The sequence below is a fragment of the Fundulus heteroclitus genome, chromosome 4, assembly GCF_011125445.2.
Source record: "Fundulus heteroclitus isolate FHET01 chromosome 4, MU-UCD_Fhet_4.1, whole genome shotgun sequence".
NCBI classification, from domain to species: Eukaryota; Metazoa; Chordata; class Actinopteri; order Cyprinodontiformes; family Fundulidae; genus Fundulus; species Fundulus heteroclitus.
Window position 1 is genome coordinate 5215398 of NC_046364.1, and position 20597 is coordinate 5235994.

The window sequence follows — 20597 nt, forward strand, 5'->3', positions numbered from 1 at the left end:
TTGTGTAACTAAAATGTAATTAGGTGAACTTTCCAGATCTCAGATCAGTTTTCATGTATAGATAAAAAGTTAACTTGAGATCAGAATCACGACACAACATTGGCTAACATAAACTGCCAATGCATTTTACCAGGCCATAGTTTGTATAAAAACGTAGTGATTAAAATAGCAAGGTGTTTTATTAGACAATGATAGCTTTGCTGTTTTCTGCTAATATCCATTCCTTAAGCCAAAGGAATAAAATTCAACAAATGGACGGAATTTACACAGCTCCTGTGTAATCGTACCAACCACTCAAAGCGCTTTACCTTACAGCCACATTCACCCAGTCACACTCGTTAATGCGCACACATTCATACTCTAGTATGCAGATCTGTGGAGCTAATTTAAATGCCTTGCCACATCGACATGTGACAGGAGGAAGATGGAATCTAGCCAACAACTTTCGGATTGCAAGTCGCCCCTACTAGTCGTTAAAAGGAACCCGAAGGTTTGAAAAATTGTGGTTACAAAACAGTTGAAATTTTACATCACAACCTTTCCATGTTTTAAAGCCATTTCAAGGTTATTTTATTGACACCCGTGGGAAGATTTGTGTTTTCAGTGGATCACAACATTCACACGTTCATACAAACATCTTAACACAAGCAGAAACATTCTGCTTTCATCCAAACATTCATCCAAACAGAACAGTCTGGAGAAAGAAGTTACAAATGTAACATGTAAACTTAATTTTGATTTTTTGTGCTTGATATAAATGTTTAGAAATGAAATGAAGGGTGTAACTTAAGAAAAGTTCACAGAGCTGAAAATAGGCTGCTGGTCGGCCTGCTGCCGATTTTGTATCCGATTTTAGTTTCAGCATTTAATTTAAAGTTATAATTGACTTAACTATTTGTGTTAGGGGGCAGATAAAATAAGACATTCTTCATACTGCTCCTTTGAAGTTGTATTGTATTTGTACTGTTTTGTGAAGAATAAAAACAAATTCTAAACTAAAACTAAAAAAATATAACCTAAATCCATTAAAACTCACTGAGAGTGGCAGTATTATTTCAGCTGGTCCATTTCAGTAACATCAGTCAGAAAAAAACTGTTTTGGTCCCACGTTTAGAGCTAAGAACCTGAAGTTACATCTAAAAGGATGAAAGTCATCATTTAAAACAGAAGTAGCCATCCGCTGTACCTGCTTCTTGAAGAGGATATGACTGATGCAATAAAAGCTCAATAAAAAAGGGTAATTGGGGTTTGGTCAATATCATAATGGCAATTTTTCCTCAAACATATGATGCTGATGTGATTTCTTGCACACTGCCTCACAGTTGGCTCCAATATTCAATTTCTCCTCTAAAATAGCCCCAACGTATCTGTAAGTGTTACAGTGTTGGTGACCTGATCTCGTACAAACGAGACTTTGTTAATGTGAGGTTTTAATTTCAGAGGAGAAGCTGGAGAAACAACATTTTTCTTTTTGTGCTGCAGACTGCTGGTCTGGAGGCAGATATAAAGCTCCTACACTTTTCCTTGGGTTAGGTTTTCTGCTTTTAGGTTTGGTGCTGGAACCAGTTCCCAGTGGGAAGAACAGAACAGTAAAAACAAAAACTACTGGCATGCTGGCTTGAAAGCAAATGCTTAATTTATTTTGTCTTTATTCTACATTAATACAACCAAAACAATCATTATACTATGTTGCACCATCTGGGATAACATAATCCACCTTTTATTCAAATAAAGCTCATACATCACACTGTATGTTTTTATTTACAGCTGTTTACGAGCATTGTGATAATTTGTGCATTCAGTTAACTGGAGAATAAAGATTACAAAACTTGAATTACCCTGATCAGAAAACACCCTCTTAAAATCTGCAGCAAAACAAAAAAGCTTAAATGTCAAGCACCAAACTAGCATAATTCATCACAATCTCTTGATTTAATACACATTTGTTCTTCTTTTTATTTTATTTTTTGCATACATCAAATGATGTCAAGCAAGTTAACGTTGTTTATGATTATTTCCTTGCCTTGCAGTCATGTTTGCAGTTGCACCAAAGACTAAATGAGCTTTGGGAGTTGCAGATCTGCTGAAATGATACCACTGCTCACCCTCTTCTAGAAGGGTACGCAGGTCTTAGATTTCATGAGCTGCTAAATTTAACGGAGAGCCTCGCCATGAAGCTGCAAGGAGTTTAGGGTGTGAGCTATTCTCTTCCACGCTGCAACTTTATCTCTCTGCAGCCACTTAAAGGGGGAAAAACTCATCGTTGCAAGACAACAAGAAGCTTATTATTGGAAAATGCATGTTTCATCGTGTAATCCCTGTCTGTTTGTCCAACTGTAGGAAGGAATTCTCCATTAAAACTTAACAGTTTAAACAAAATGTCACCAAACAACATAACCCCTATTTAGTGGCACCAATGACAAATGTGAGTAATAGAAATCTAAAATAACTTCTTTTGCTGCAGTATCACTATCAAACACGGAAAATGTGGCCCTGCCTTAATTTGATAATATCTACATGCAGTCAGACCCATGTCCACCCATTCCTCCATTTTCTATACCCGCCCGTTGTTGTAGGGTTGCAGGGTATCTCCAGGGGTCACTAGGCAAGAGATACAGCTAGGGCATGTACCGGTCACGTAATTCACCAGGACACATTAGAGTTCACTCAGGAAAGGTACCACATGAAAGCATTCATGCACAGAAACACAGTCAGTCTTTGCAAAGGGATGGATCAGGAAGTACCCAGAAAGATGGACAACATGCCATGCACCATTTCTTGATACTTTTTTGGGAATTACTGTTTGTCTATTTTATTCTGTACGAGTATCGGAATTCAGTACACATGGACCAAATCAAAACCAAGTGCTTGTCTAAATTTCTCCATCTCTGCAGTTAGAAAACTACTAAAACAGTTTTAAACAACTAAATTGTGACTAACTATGAGATTTAAAGCGGATTTCTAAGGGACACGATGGTTCATCAAGTCTCCATAGCAACCTGGACAGTATGGTTTAAAAAAGTACTTTCCTCGTTGCAGTTCTTCTGTTTTTGCTGTTATTTGTAACACTTAAAGGAGTAATAAGTAAAAAAAATGTACTTTAAAATCAATCTAAATCATTCTCATTTGTCACCCGGGATGAAAGTAACAATCAGTCCTCTCCATCAACAATGTGTCAATCAAGTTTTTCTCCTTTCAAAATAAGAGGTACAGTGCAGAACTACTTCAGTTCAGAGTGTAGCCTCTGTTTACTTCCTGGTTCCTGAGCCAATCATATGAGAGTTCTCAGGGTTCCCAACACAAAGATCCACATTTGGTATTTTATGTTGCCAAAAGAGGATCAGCCTGCTAACATGGAAGCCAGTAAGAGAAGCGGACCAGAAGTAGAACAGAATACAACATCATAAACCTACTGAGCCCCCAAAGGGAAATTGAAGAGATTTTTTTTCCTTCAATATATCTATCCTGTGGCAGTAAAAATTCTGTGGGGTTTCACAGCAGCAACGGACCATTGAGGAAACTGCATAGACTGTTGTTGGTGGCAGACTGGTGTGTATGTGTTGTTCCGGTTTGAAACACTAGGAATCATTACTTATTGCTCCTTAAAATATTTCAGCTCATTAAACAACTTTTGATATCAGACAAAGACAAACTGAGTAGATAAAGAATGTCCAAACAAATATTTTATGTATTAAGATTGTTATGGCTGCAGTGGGTCTCTGCCTTATTTTCCTTGTAGGGTTCGAGAGACAGGCAATCTGCAGGTGGTATGTATTGCCCTGATTGGTGCTCTGCTGCTTTAAAGCTGCTCTGCTTGCAGCAGAGAGGAGGCTCTCTTCCTGCTCTCTCTCCTCAGAACCCCATTTGGTTTGGTTTGTAGCTTATCTTATGGTTGGGTTTTGTTAGGTTTGTTTTGCATTTGCTTATTTCTGGTTAGTTATGGGTTTTGCATTAATTCATTTTGGTTTCTTATTTCAGGTATTCCCTCTTCAGGTTTTATTTATTTAGTATAATTTAATAAATTAAATTTTAATTTAACCAGAAAATCCTTGTGTGGTCTCCTTTAAAGTTGCCCCTACTAAACAAGCCTGGTGGACGTAACAAAGATAAACAAGCAGTCCAACCCAACTTAGCATTACGGGTAAATGTAATTATCCACCTTCATACATCTTAAATTAACTATAATTATCACATTTTTGGTCCTCTGTAGGTACATCCAGTCCTAATCACTGCTAGGCATGTTGAATCAAGAAATCCCTCAAATACAACCTGCCTGACAACATGAGGCAGGCTAAAACAAATCTTGAAGAGCAAAACATCATGTCCTGAACAAGGAATTTAAGAACAGGTGAGAAAACAGTAAGTCATTGGCATCTATCAGTCTGGAAAGGGTTAAAAAGACATTGGTGATGCTTTGGGACTGCAGTGAACCATAGTGAGAGACATTATCCACAAATGGAGGACACATGGACCAGCGGGACTGCTGGAACGCTGAAGCGCACATGGGGTATGAAGCAACACAACGACCCAAAGATTTTATTCCAGTTTAGAAAATCCTCTACTGGGGTTGAGTTAAAACAATTCTGTAAAGGAGAGTGGACCAGAACTCATCCGCTGCCGGTTATTGATGCTGTGTTATTCTCGCAAATGTCCAGGATGGTTTGGATAGATTTGTTTCCCTTAATGAATGAAAATATTCATAAACTGCTTTTTGGATTTATTCGGGATATCTTTGTCTGACTTTAAAAGTTGGTTGATGGTCTGAAACATTTAAATGTGACAAAAAAGGGTGAGAAGAAAACAGAAGAACTCTTTAAATCCTGTACATACCAAGAGGAAAAACAATAAACTCGCTGTCCTACCATCACAAATGTAAATGTTCAGAGTTTGCAAAACTGTACTGAGAATTTATCTGGAAGAGTGTGATTTTTTTAGCTTTTTAGCTGCAAACACTCCAGGTGAGTCTAGCACAAAACAAAGGGTGACTATAGGAAAAAAGCACTTCATACTCACTGTTAGGTATAGCAGGGGATCATGCTGTGGACCTGTTTCTGCTTCCAAGGACCACGAGCACTAACCTTGCCAGCAAAATACATTTTCAAATGCTGTTTGTTGTGGTAGAAGGAAAAAGTAACCTAAAGAAACAAGCTTTACCAAATGATAGGAAATAAAATTGGCAGGAATCCAGAACAAAAAACACAACCAAGGCTGATAAAAATCAAGATTAAACTATTTAATGTTAAAAAATAACATATTAATCTGAAAAGTTTAAAGAGCTAGTCTTAAATTAGCTAGAAAAACAGCCAAATTAGACAGATGAACCCTGAGAAAGCATAGAAAACTATAAATATTATGAAAAAAGCCAAACTAGTTGGCAGGAAAATGCAGAAAAATACAAAGTGCTTAAAGTGCAGCTCAGTATAACTACATCAGATCCGCTCGTGTGTGTGTGTGTGTGTGTGTGTGTGTGTGTGTGTGTGTGTGTGTGTGTGTGTGTGTGTGTGTGTGTGTGTGTGTGTGTGTGTGTGTGTTTCTGCAGCTGCTTCACACTCATCAAAGTGACAGCTGGTTTCCACTGAAGTCACTGAGAGCCTCAACCCACCGGGCATTTCTCACTGGCTCGGTTTACCAGCGGTTTTTGGAATATGACTGGTATTAATGGAAATCTCTGCGCTGGTGACACAAATCCCAAAATATTTACAGGATCTCCGTTTCATAATTATCCCTACAGAGGCAAGTGTGAGGCTATTTTTTTTTTCAAACATTTTTGTTTTTTCCTCACTCATCTATACATAATGACTTTCTGAACCGTTTTATGCTGTTTGGTTATGAAGTTAAGTAATTGAAGAGAAAACTCTTGAAAGATCTAAGAAATTGACAGTAAATCTTAACATTTTAGTTTCAGGCCTCTTTTCTCATTTACTTTCTACTTTTCTTCTACTTAGACATTTGTAATAAAAGAGAATTCAGTTCTTTTGATATTTTATTTTCCTGAATCTGAAATTTTAGAGAGAAAAAAATACTGGAACAAGTGTATATTTAAAAAAGCAGAATATCAATTAAACAGTAATTATTTCAGTAAATCAGTTCAAAAGAAAACACGCATTCTGATTCATTTAATTGAGATTGTTTGATGTAAAGCATTTATTCCTGTTTATCCTGAGGATTCAATCCAACTGAATTTTATTTACATAGTGCCACTTCACAACACATCTCATCTCAAACCAAAATTGTGGCTTAGAGCGAATAAAAGCCCAAAATTCACTTTCTTATTAATTTTAGATAGGACCCACAGATGAAACAAGATTATTATATACACTATAAAAGAAACCATCATCATTGTCACTGTCTGATGTGAAATTAGACTACACGTTTTTGTTTCAGGACATGATTTTTTACTACTGTCTTCGAATACAGTGGTAAAAATTATTATTATGTCTTTATAAACAATTAGGGAAAGCCCAGATGATAATTTCCGAGCTTCTACTTCACAAGATTTGAGTTAAATGGAAGCCAACCTGTGGATGTATTTTAAGGTAACGACTCAAACATGCAGCTTCCTTGTGTGACACCGCGGCAAAATCAAAAGACAAAGAAAATGATGGACCTCCGTGAGTCTAATCATCCTTGGGTTATTATTTGAAAGTACAAACAGCATTTAAATATAATAATTATGCTTATCCAAAACTGAAAATTAATATATCCCTAAAACTTAAGAGCTAATTTTTTTTGGTAACCACAAAAACACCACACAACGTCATTCTGTATGCATGGACAATCAGCCAATTAACATTGTGGCTGACTGGGATCCCTATTGACGGTAAACTGACCTTTAATCATCACACCATGGACATCGTTCAGAGCGAGAACCCGAGTCATCATCAGATCCCTCTCCATCAACCCCCTCCTGCATCTACAGTCCAGCCTGCTCTGTTCTCTGCTCTACTATTTCACCATATTTCCTATTAACAATAAAAACAGCATTTACTATAAAGGCAGATATCCTTTACATCACAGCTCTCAGTACCTTCAGAAAACAATAATAATATCTTGCAGCATAGCAGCTACCAATCTAACAAAGTTTTCTTAAAATATTTGACATGTCGTCCGCTTTAACTGCGCTTTATGTTTCTGTAAATGTCCGAACAGGCTGTGTAGGCAAATTTCCCTTTGGGGACAATTAAGTTAACCTGACTCTCAGCAGATGGATGTAATTCTGCGATCTCCACACGGCTCCCCACATCCATCTGAGATCGCTACATTGGAGATGTATTTCAGAAGGAGGGGCCTTATCAAAAATCCTTGCATATGATTGGATAAAACACTTGTCCTTCATCTTTACTGACGGGCTACAAGCTCTTGCCAAACCCGGTCAGGAGAAGGGTAAAAACATTGTTTCCACTAACAAAAGCTTTAATATTCGGTAGACTGGACGACAATGATGAAATAGCAACATCAATGTCACTGCTTGCTTCCTCACTGCGAGCTGTCATTGTTGTCTGAATCTCTTCTCTGATACGTCACATCTACAAAAATCCTGCCCGGCGATCCTGATTGCCTCGTCCATCTTATGTGGTATTGAAATATTTCCAAATGGCAGCGGGTCCAGATGGATGTGTGGATTTCTTCTAAGCATTTACTCAGAGCTTGAATGGGTTCATAGTCACCTGGTGACATGGTGATGTTGTTTACATTTCAATTGCTTAACTTTTAAATCAGTGCTGCAACTTATACTGTGTTTTAAATCTACTGTAATTTACAAGCTGTATTCTTGCACAAATGCCCTTTGCACAATCATTTCTGCACATACAAATGTTTTTTTTAAAAAATACTCACCTGTAAACTGTGACTTCTCCTGCATTGTCTATATTTAAAAAGTTTACTTTTAAATCACTGCTGCACCTTATACTGTAATTACATTTTTACTGCAATTTATCAGCTGTATGCAACGAAATTTTGTTCTGTACGCACTCTGTGCAAAACAAAATGGCAAATAAAGTTGTCTAAGTCTAAGCTGCGTGTCATCTGCATAGTTATGGTAGCTGATGTTGTTTGTTATGATCTGACGTAGAGGGAGCATGTAGATATTGAAAATCTTGTGCTATGAGCGTCTTATTTTGTCTCAGATTCAACCAAAATACGTCCTAGAAGTATCTTACAAGAACCAACACTTATAAAAACATAACAGTGACAGACAGATGTTTCTGGGCAATAGATTTAACAGGACAGCTTAACACTGCTGTAACTTAAAGTCTAAGGGGTTCTGTAGGAATAGGCTACTTACTTACCATTCAGAAACTGTTGCTGTATCTTTGCTGGATGTGCAGGAAGCTTCACTTCTTCAACTACTGGGTCTGACCCAAAGTCAAAGATGCACTGTTGTATCATTGTGCATCTGTTTGCAGACATTTTCATGCGTACGGGGGGTGAGAGAGGAAGCTGCTGCGTACTTGTAAAAAACTATGAGCCTAAAAACAGCTCATTCTGAAAGGAGCTCATATATGGTGAGGTAAAATCTGATTATCTGAGAATAATTTTGAGCAAAAAAAAATAAAATACATTATTGAACATGTTTTGTAGCCTGTACCGGCCAAGACAACTGAGGTGCTGCAGCGAGGTCAAACAACTGAGGCGCTGATTGTTACCTTGTTCGATTGATTAAAGTCTGAGCCGCCGTGGCTTGTTGAACACTTGGACATTTGAGAAGATGGAAAGAAAATAAATGAACCATCATAATATAAACATATCTCCAACATAGAAAGCAGACTTGTTTGAACCACTTCTTCAGCGGTTTTCCCCTTCCGGGTGGAACACCTGCCTAATGAAGAAAAGTTTCTAGTCATAATCGCTGATTACCCCAAACACTGATAACTAATTCATTTGTTGTGCTCCAACAAAGCCCATAGACCTATCCTAAATGTTTAAAAGGAAGCATAATAGGTCATATTGAAATAGTAGTAACCCAACAAAAATCATTATTGATGCAGAACTGTGCCATTATACCTTACACTAGACTGTTTGGAGGAAAGGCAATTGTCACTGTCATCATCGCTGAGGAGGATGAGCAAAACAAGGTCATTCCTAAATAAATTTAGATTGTTAAATACATTGTGGTATCTAACCAGGCAAAGTTAAGTGGAAGGAAAACCACCTGTAGCTAATTGCTTCCCTAACTGTAAAGCATGTTGGCAGATGAATGATGATATGGGCTTGTTTTGGAGTCAGTGGTAAGCTGGGAAGTCCCTGGTTTGATCAAAGAGTCAAATGTGGAGCCATCTCTGCAACAGTTGAAGTTTGGTTAAAACAGAACATTGATCCGAAACACACCAAGGAATCTACAACGCAGTGGCCGAATAAGAGAAGAAGCAAGGTGCTGCAATGGGCCCAGCCCAAATCCTGACGTCAACGTGATCAAGATGCTGCGATTAGAGCTCAAAAGAATGGAGGAATAGAGAAGGAAGATGTAAATTCCTCCAAACCACCAGAAACTAAAGCAATGTTGTAAAGAAGAGAGCTAGAATTCCTTCCTAATGATGATAGAGGCCGACAGTTTCTTGATATCACGCAGAAAGAATCTAATGAGTGGTTGGGACAGTTTTAGGTGGGTACCGGCTGACGGAGCTGATGCAGTGGGACTAAAAGAGCTTCCTAGCCACAGCCGAATCGCTGCTTTGTTGCTCAGCATTAAAAAGAGGCCATGACTTCATCCAGAAATCCCAGCAGCACCGGGAAGAAGGGCGGCCCAGTCGTAATGGAGGTGACCCGATTCTGATCCTAATCCTTGTGTGTGCCCACTCGGGCTTCAGATTTGTTTTGCTGCTGCAGATGCTGCCGTGGCGTCACTCAGCGGGAGCTACATGGCTGCTGACGTACGAGAGCTCGCTTTGGGCCGCGTTCCAAACGGCTCAGTGTCAGCAGTTAAACCAGCAGCTGTGTCACCGTGAACTTCATGACATCCGTCCTGATCAGATGATCCGTGTGTGCGCCTCTCCGGCCCTCAGCTCAGACTCACAAGAGCAGTGAGTCTGACGCGGACTATTTTATCGCTCCTGTAGCCGTGCCATCTAACCGCATGTTTTCTGTTCTTCCTGCTGTTCAGCCTGACAACCTTCAACATTTACTTTCTCTCTGATAAACTCGGAAAAGCTGCTTTGACTCACCAGGTACAGACTTTGGCCGTGAGAGGGCTCAAACACGATCCAACTCTTTTCTCTGGTTTCTGAATAATCACAGCAAACCGTTGAGTGTCCAAAAAGATTTATTGAAAAGTCAAATGTACACCTGTATGTTACAAATCTTCTTTAACTCTGTTGGTATGAGACGTTTCATCCACAGAGAAGCCGTGTTGATGGGAGAAGCAACAAAATCAGACTTTTGCATCATGTTGTCTCTTCTCCTTTTGGGTCAAACGTATACTTATAAAACAGAACTTCTGTGCTCTATCAAACTCCAATAAATAAATAAAGTGCTCCGCAAACAGTTGGATTTTAATCAGCTAACAACACCTCAGAAATGTTGGTTACGGAGACTAAAATCCACATCACAGAGAATACTTTTTTTTAAGTCAGTCTTTCTACGAGAGAGAAATCTAAATTATGAACTGCAAAAGAAATTAAAGAGCACTGGAATTTAGCTATTTACAAAAATGACACACAACATTTTGGGTCAAATTTAAAATTAATGACCTGGGAGGTGTTCTCTAAATAACCACACTTTTTTTCTTGATGACTGTATCCCAACTCTTTCTTTTAAACTAAATGAGACTCAGATGGCAGGATGCTCCTCTAAAAGACAGATGACTTTTCAAATTGGCACGACCTCCACAGGAGGGCAGGGAGGTGGAAACAGCAAAGCAGCAGAAACCGCAATTTATTAGTGATTTATTTAAATAGAAATGTGTCTAAAGATGAGAAATTACTGTATTAAGACACCTCTTAATACAATTCTTACATAATTATGACCAGTATGATGTTTGAAATTGTCTCTTTCAGAAATAAACTTTACTTTAATGACATGAAATATCCCACAAATAGAAAGTTTTCAGTCAATGTCGGAATCAAAAGATTGTTTTGAACATATTAAGACATTGTTTTATATGGTTTTGCTTGGGCCTTGCATTCAATGCAGGCAATGCATTATTGTTTTATCCATTGATTTTCATAAGAAGGTATAATAATCATCTTTGTAATTGCAACCTTTTGGATCCAATGTTTCCTCTGCACTTGTCCCATCCCTTAGGCAGCAGTGGGCTGCTGCTGTGGAGCATTCTGGAGCTAAGGGTCTTGCTCAGGGACCCAGAGGCAGTCTATGGGATTAAAACCCCGTACCTTGCAGCCTTCCCAGGATAGTCTAACCACGAGGAAAGGTTTCAGGTTTTCTGAAATGTGTATGAAAAATCTTCATTTAAAGGTAACACAAACAAAATAAAATCAGTTCACAACATTTTCTGAGAGGGCATTTATGTCTTCTTTTATTAATTAAAGGATAAATGTATTTTACAGCAAAAGCAACCCGAAGCTCTTGGGATTATGAAAAAGAAACAAATCACTAAAGGCCCCAACACTCAGTTTAAAATCAGATGGCTAAATTTTAAAGACTTTTATGACACAAACAGGGCCTTTGGAGCCCAGAAAAGGCATCAGGGTATATAGATGATGATGTAGAGTCTTAGAGCCCAGTTGCTTACAAAAGGATTTTCCTCCTGATTAAAAGATTTATTGATGTGTTGCCACTTTTTGGCAACACAGAAAAGGGCGGCTAGAGCTAATATCTTCTGAGGAAACATCGGGGAGATTTGCAAAACTAAAGAGGGCGGACTCCTTATCTCGACACATCATGTGACTTCTAGCTGTGAATGTAATTTCACCTCCGCGACATTAAAGTTTTGCCTTACCTCCCCAAAACGTTGTCTCTGTACCGCGATAATGACGATGATTAAACAATAAGACTGTGGTCTTCAAGAGAAGGAATAATTCTAGGCTGAGGGATGAGGACCTAACACGGCTCAGCATGCCGGGTCGATGATTGGCAGCTGAAGGAAAGTTGGCAGTAAGACTATCAAGGTGAGGGCAGACGACATTTGTGAGCATAAAGTGTAAAGGTAAAAGGGTTTGTTCTTTTTCTACGTTTTTTACTCTTTATGTGTGCTCTCTAAGCAGAAAATATCTGCTGACATCATGTTTACCCGTGATGATGGAGCGCCAACCTTTTTTACCAACTTTGTTTTTTCTCAGTGTCTGAGCCAAATGACTGAGATTACGTGTCAGGATTTTCCCTTCCCTTCATCCACCATATCTGCAACTCATGCTTTAAATGGCTTTTTGATGCCAAATGGTCCTTTAGAGTCTGAATTGGCAGATAGACTGCATTCTTAGCAACATAATTTTAGTCCAGTTAAGCCATCGCAGGTGAAACATGTTTTATAAAACTAGTGCTTGGTGAGTAAAGAACACACACCTCTGAGTAAATGTCAGAATCCTGCAATAATTGCAGTTATTTTATTCTAAATGTAAAGACACAAAGGGTTATTCACCATCTTGCTGAATTATTGGCAAACAGAGCTTTCTCAAGTGATCTTTTAAATCTCTGAGTACGTTACTGGTTTATTAGATCTCCAAGCTAAAGTCTCAGACAACATTTTGCCAGACTTTCTCCTCATCACTGGACAAATCTGCTTATACGGCTCTGACTTAACATTCAACCTGCAGACATTTCTGTGCCTGAATTCATCCTAGTTTGTCATTTTGTGCTGTGCACTAATACCCTAGTTGGGTTTTCTGAACATAAAGCCATCTACTTTTCTGGCCACCTTGACTCACTTAACTTTTTCAGGCTTATTTTAAATACGCTTTCAGACTTTTGAGATTAATGCAAACTAAATTCCCAGGAGCTAAAAGCTCAAAATCAATTGTAGTATTATATAAGCCTTTTTGTGCATGAGTGATTTTGAGATTTGTGCAAAATTCAAACTGGCTCAGAAGGCGTCACTTTAGCGTTGTTGGATAATTTTTACACGGAAAGAAGAACCAAATGCCATTAAAGCAGCACAATTTATTATTATTAGACAATCTTTCAAACTTTATGGAACAGAATGTTTTAAATTGTGGCTTTTAGACTGCATCTAATGTTTTAACTGTAGTCACAATGAAGCAGAGCTGTCCTTTATTCTGGTGTGTTGTTATTTAATTATCTTCTCTTCTGGACACCATTGTTGGGAAAGTATCAGTGCAATCTTTTTGTGGGACAGACGGGACCTGGGGATATCTGCTCTACTGCTCCACCTCCCTGCCAGCAGAGGTACTACAAATACTTACTGAGATCACTAACATCCTCCCAGCATCCTGCAGTGGTGTTATTCACAGTTCCACATCAATGAGTCCCAACGTCCCCAACGTCAAGGTGTCCTCCTCGTGGACACCTTGAGGTCTGCGAACCTTGAAGATCTTTATCCAGGTAAGACCTTTCTGTCTGAATGTGAGCGTACTTTCATAGATTGTGTTTGTGTTTAGGACCACTGGCAGGCACAGTCGGTTGGCTCCTGGATGGTGTAGCTGACCCAGGTGGCGTTGCTGCTGCAGTAAAGCTGCACGGAGCGCCGCTGCAGCCCCGTCTCCCGGCAGCACTTGCAGAAGCGAGCGTACGTGTTGATGTTGTAGTTGTAGATGCTGGCGGAGGGACACTTCCCATCGCAGGACACGATGTTCACCTGCACCAAACAGTGAAGACGTCAGCTTGGATGCAAATAAAATGCCATCTTTGATTTAATCTCTAAAACGGCAGATTTTTGTTTGCAGAAAACAGAGGAAATTATTTTCTTTAGAAGGTTTTATCGGAGTTTTCAGGCAGGTCCAGAACAATTAGAGCAGAAACGTTTAACTAACTGCAGGACTAAAGAAATGGATAATTACCGGCCGGTTGCTGCGGCAGTCGTTCTTCCGGATCGTCATCCTCACCGTCACCTTCTGACACGACTTCCCATCTTCTTTGCCTGTTCAAAGACAAAACAAAAGCAAATCTGTTGCAACAAAGATGAAAATGAACACCGAAGCCCGATTATCACATAAAATAACACAGCAAACGAGCAAGACAGGCAAGAAAAAAGGAAACGGGAGGAGTTAATCATGCGATGTCAGCTTCATGGTTAGACTGAAGGAAAATGATGCAAACTTTATACAAGTAGAACTGATGTGCCATGCATTTATACCACAAATAAAATGGCTCTAACAGATTCTGGTGCAATATAATCATAATTCAAAAACAAGTCTGTGTTGAAACAAAAAAAACAGAATCTGTCCAACCAAGTCACACATGATGCTCAACTAAAGATGCTTTGTGTGGCATTTAATCTTGAAAGGCCATTTCAGTGACGTCTTTGTTTAATAAATTCTCCTTAGGTGTGAGTGTGTGTGTGAATGGTTGTTTGTCCTGTTTGTCTCTGTGTTGCCCTGTGATAGACTGGCGACCTGTCCAGGGTGTACCTCGCCTCTCTCCCATTGACAGCTGGAGATAGACACCAGCACCCCTCATGACCCCATGAGGGATAGACGTGTTAGAAGATGGATGGATCCTAGAGTCTCTAAAAGTAGAATGGGAGGCAGATCCTTTAGCTATCAGGCTCCTCTCCTGTGGAACCAACTCCCAGTTTTGGTCCGTGAGGCAGACACCCTGTCTACTTTTAAGACTAATCTTAAAACTTTCCTTTTTGACAAAACTTATAACTAGAGTGGCTCATGTTACCCTGAACTACCTTTAAAGTTTTACTGCTATAGGCTTAGGCTGCTGGAGTATATCAGGATCTAATTTTCTCACTCTATTGAGTTCTACTGTTCTTCAATTATGCATTACGTGTTGTCATTTCTGCTTTAACTTTCTGTTTTCTCTCTTTTATCTTCATAGTAGGTACACCTGGTCTGGCGTTCTGTTAACTGTGACATCATCCAGAGAAGACGGCTCACCCGCTACTACCATCTAATGTAGAACAGATTACTGGATCAATGTGTGCTTCTGTGCTTTTTTGTCTCTCTTGTTGTGTCTCTGTTCTGTCTTCTGTAACCCCAGTCGGTCGAGGCAGATGACCGTTCATACTGAGCACGGTTCTGCCGGAGGTTTTCCTTCCCGTTAATGGGGAGTTTTTCTTCCCACTGTCGCTTCATGCTTGCTCAGTATGAGGGATTGCAGCAAAGCCATGTACAATGCAGACGACTCTCCCTGTGGCTCTACGGTTCCCCAGAAGTGAATGCTGCTTGTCGGGACTTTGAAGCAATCAACTGGTTTCCTTATATAGGACATTTTTTGACCAATCTGTATAATATGATTGAACTTGACTTTGTAAAGTGCCTTGAGATGACATGTTTCATGATTTGGCGCTATATAAATAAAATTGAATTGAATTGAATTGGATGGATCATAGTTTGGTATTTGTCAGGTAAAAAAAATCAGCTTTTAATCTCATTACTCTGCACATTAAATTTTTTACTAATGGTTCTTCACAGCTTTCATTTCTGCTGTTCCTATGAATTCAAGTGAACATGAATCTGTGTTATTTTTTGCAAAAACAATAAAATGTTGCATAAACAGACAGGCTGGATACCTGTCTGCCATTAATGACACTGGTAGGATGTCCATTTACCCTTGGAAGTGGAGTTAATGTTATGTAGTAAAGTTGTAATAACAGCCACACAAGTCAGCTTTAGTTTCTCACAAAGGTTTTCTTTATCTCATTAAACTTTACTTTGATGATCTGAAACATTTAATTGTGACCAAAAATAAATAAATAGCGAACACAGAAGAAATCTGTATGGAGGGAATTACCCACACAGCACTTTAAGTGTTCGATCACACCTTCGTTCCCAAATCGTCACATACTTACACCTGATCAGGAGCTCACTGCCTGTTTCTACCGCCATTATAGCCCTGAAGTGAAAACTGAAGGACTAGAAGTCACGTCAGCGTGCAGAACGTCAACAGATGAAAGTGTTTGAGCTCAAAGCCGATGAACAGTGCCCTCCTTTTGCAGAATAACTCAGAATTTATTACACAGTGTTTTCCTTGTGCAACAGAGCACCTTCAAGATGAAGTTTGTTCTCTGGGGTTACTGAACTCCTTTCTCTCTAGACTTTTTTCCACTCTTTTTCAGTACAATTACAGCTCCAGCTTATATTTTAACTGTGTCTCTACCACCTTTGCACGTCTAGAGACTGAAACCCATTCTTCCTAAAAAAAATAGCTCAAGCCCAACCAGAATGGATATAGACTGTCTGTAAATATCACGTTTCAAGCCTTGTCACAGAGTCTTAGTAGGATTTATTCTGGACTTTGACTAGGCCATTCTAACTCAAGGTGAACCTCTGCCCTAACCTGACTCTCGGCAGATGGATTTTGTTCCGCAGGGCTCGACACGGCTTCACACATCCCTCAGGAATCGCTCCATTGGAGATGGATTTCAGAAGGAGGAGCATTATCAAAAATCCATGCATATGATTGGATAAACCCAACTTGTCCGTCATCTTTACTGATTCGCTACTTCAACCACTGACATCGAAACCAAAACCATAGTTTCCAGTAACAAAACGCTTCAAAGCCGTTCTCTGGTGTTCTTTTAAAGAATTAATATCCGGTAGATTGGACAACACTGATGAAATGGCAGCATCACAGAGTGACCAGATTTCTCTCTGACGTCTCTGATTTTGTTAAGCGGGTGGGCACAGAGTCTCTGTTGGGGGTTTGGTTTGGTTTCGAAGGCGTGTCCAGCTCTGCTCTTCTACTTCATCAGGACAGCGGCAGGACGGGGTAAATGCCTCTTGCTACGTTAAACCTTTTTACTCCATAATGATGCACTGAAATCAGGGACATTTCCAGGGACAACTCTTGCCAGGGACAGGTCATCCAAAATGGGAATTCTGGTGCGTCTGGTCACGCTTGCTTCCTCGCTGTGAGCCACCATTGCTGTCTGAATCCAAACAGTTGCTTCTCTCATACGTCACATCTACAGAGATCCCGCCCGGCGATCCTGATTGGCTCGTCCATTTTATGTGGTATTGAAATCCCTCCCAATGACAGCGAGTCCAGATGGACGTGTGGAGCTCGTCAGAACTACAGCTAACTGGCGAGAGCCAGGTTACCTCTGCCGCAGTCTCGAGTCTTTTCCAGCCTCTAACAGGTTTGCTTCCAGGTCCGTCCTGTATTTAGCTCCATCCGTCTTCCAGTCAGTTCTCCCCAGCTTCACCGTCTGGTACAGATCTGGGCATTTCACAGCCCGCAGGCCACATCTGGCTGACTGAATACATGTGTACACTCACTTGGAAATATAGTTACCGCCAATGTTCTGGAGGTTTTCTTTCAACAGTAGTTTTCTTCTTGCTACCTTTCCATAAAGACCAGAATAGGGGGACCACAGCTGGTAGTTATCCTGTTGAGGTTCCCATCCGAGTTACCGCTTGGCTGGTTCTCTGATTAATGCTCTCCTTGCCCAACCTGTCAGTTTAGGTGGACATCCATGTCTTGGTAGATCTGCAGTGGGTCCATCCTGCTCCCATGTCCCATGCACCTGTCTGCATGATTCCTTGGTCTCCATGATGGTGTCTGTTCTAGTTTTTTCTAACAAAACTCTGAGCCCAGAAACAGAACAGCTGCGTTTATACTGAAATCACACACGGATGGACTTTTTTTTATTAATTCGCCCCATTTATTCACATACAATAAATGGGGCGAATGTGTAAAACATCTGAGACCAAGTTAAACAGGAATGAATACTATTCCAAGGCCCTGCAAAGGAAATGGATGGATAACAGATTTGCGCGGGGGGTTTAGGTCAAAAACATAAAACAGGATTCTAAACCTGTTCATATGTTGCGTTATGAAGGAACATTACTTAGTAAAATGAATTATGATCTAAACCAAGTCAGTTTAAAAGAAAACAAAACAGTAGCAGAGAAAAGAATTGGTACAATAAGTACATAAACATCATTAGTCCAATGCAAAGACATTGGTTAATAATCTGCTGCCTCCTGTGATTATCTGCAGTGACTGTTTCACCAATAATGAAGAAGAGTCTGTAAGATGCACCCAATGCATTACAAAGACTGGTTACAAATGGGCTAAAACATGATGAGAGGGCCAGCATGTGACGAGTTGGGTATGAAAATGTTTTAGTTTGCTGAAAAGAACCCAAACACCAACACTCTGAATCTACCGAAACATGCAGACGTCTACGGCCGACTACAGGGCCACTACCAACAGTACATTGTTGGCAATCAACAATGCACTGCCCAGACAGTGCTAATGGGGAGGGAGCTGATCCATTAGGTGCGTGATGCACTTGGAGGAGAAAGGGCTACACATGGCTTTGTGTCCTCTCAAGTGTGACTTCATTTTGTTTGTTGCCTACACCTTTAATTTCCATTAAACTATAATACTAAGAAATTCAATTCCCAAATGATCGGTTTTCTGAGGAGCAAATGTTGGTTTATTTACAGTTTTACTTCCAAAGATGTTCCATGAAATGAAGTGACAGCTGAGAGGACGTTTCTACAGAGGGATGTAGGTTGCAGTTGCACTTCTTGGGCCCTCCTGTATCTTATCTCATCACTTTTTTTTAAAGGGAGTACATTGTTGAATATCAACAATGGCACTAAGAAGCCTTGTTGTTGTGGTACCTTGTTCACAGTTTGTGTTAACTGTGGGAGTCATTTGGCTAACTGGGAAGGGGAACAGATGAAATCCAGTACCTGGTGGGATTGGTACATCATGGTAAGGTGAAGCACACAAACCACAAACCCACTTGCACGTAATCAAACGCTTCTCAGTGATGTTGTGTAAATTCACTGAGAAGCGTAGAAATCTGAACAAGCAGCAGACAAACATATGTGAAAACAGCAGCTGGGATCCAGATTTGAGCCAATTCAGGTGATGTGAAGCAGGATTTTAGGGTTTAAAGTGGACAAACTGAAGTGCAAACATGTTAGAAACATGTTGAACGGCAGGCGACGAAGGTGCTCTTCAGTGTCGGCTGCAGCCTACAGCTCTACGCTAGCTACAGAACTGCTGCTACGCTCAGATCAGATACTCACACATCTTGCAGCATCCGTCCATGTAATTCACGACAGTTCCTCCGATCTGAGTGGAGACAAGAGTCAGCATGTTTAACAGTTCACCCCCTCACCCCCCCACCCCCCAGATATTAATAAGACTTCCAGTTAATTTGTTCTGGTGTAATGGCTCTAAAGCTGTCTCATCTAACACTACACCAGTCTGCCTCCACATCAGAGGGTTCTACAGACCGTGTCACATTTTAACACAATGTTTTTAATGGTCTCCTTTAAATGCTTTGTTTTGCTTTTAGTTTTTTTGCATGTAACTGCCTCAAAACCTTTACTTGTGTATTTTAATTACATTTTAAAGTCTTTCTTCTTATTTTATTATCTGTTTTCTATTGGCTGTAGCACTTTGAGATTTGTTGAAAATGTATAGTGCATTACAAAAAAATTATTATTATTATATTATTATTATTATTATTATTATTAATAATAATAATAATAATAATAATAATAATAATAATAATAATATTATTTGAACTCTGCAGATCAAGAATTTTAGGGTTCCCTTGAAAACATTTGAAAAATCTCCAAGAATAAAACATTTCTTGTTATTCTTTTGTCTGTATAACAAGACAGAAAGGAATTTGTGGTAAACATAAATGTGCAAAATTCTGAATACAGTGTGCTTCACACCTTGAGCTTCCCTGTCTGGCCAGACAAGCTAAAGACAGAAAAGCTAAAAGCTAAAAACAGAAAAGCTAAAAAGCTTCCAGCCCCATCTCAAACACATTTATGCATTTTTGTCACACTCCTAACCCCACTGCAAACAGAAAAGTTTGTCACAGCTGAGGAATTGAATTTGCCTTACAATAAAAATGTAAAGCAAAGCTTTGTTTCCTCCTGAAATATGTTGAATGTTGAAGTATCTAAGCAAGAAGTATCGTCTTGCTTAGATACTTGGTTAATTACAACATTACAGTTGTTTGCTTACATAGTTACTTTGTTTATCATTTATTCTTTAGTGACACGTGACTGACTTACTCCTTAGTTCCTAGTTAAATTATTGCCATATTTAAATACATATTTACTTCCTTATTTACCTAATTACTTATTAGTTTAACTGCTTTGTCAGTTATTTAGTCATTAACTTTATCTTTTTACTTGCCTAGTTGCTTAGTCACTTGGGCACTTTGCTATTTACGATACTTTATTTACTTACTTTACCTATTTGTTTAATAGTTGTACTTAGCTGGCTTCTCAAAGCTGCTTGGTATATTAGCTCAGTGTCACATATACAGTTTGATGTGAAGAAGTTTTCTCGGCAAGCAGTTGATAGTGTAACACTGTTATGCAGTCATAAAAACTGAGCGTTGCGCAAAGTTGTCCATGGACTTAAAGCCACTAAGAACCTTTGCTTAGTAGATTCATTGATTTGTTACTTTTTATTTAGTTACTAACTGATTTACTAACCTTACCCACTTACCTAGTTATTCCCAGGCCTATTCACAAAGTTAGGTACCCATTTTGCACTTAGTTACTTTGGGACTAAGTTTATAATAACTA

General features: G+C 39.4%; 1 protein-coding gene across 1 annotated transcript in view; it reads right to left on the bottom strand.

The window, feature by feature from the left end:
- Positions 1 to 10240: 10240 nt before the first annotated feature.
- Positions 10241 to 20597, bottom strand: part of otog (otogelin) — a 91091-nt gene continuing 80734 nt past the window's right edge. The window contains 3 exon segments of the mRNA XM_036135702.1: positions 10241 to 13705; positions 13908 to 13987; positions 19068 to 19113. Coding sequence (XP_035991595.1) covers positions 13505 to 13705; positions 13908 to 13987; positions 19068 to 19113 — 327 coding nt within the window. The 3' untranslated portion in view covers positions 10241 to 13504.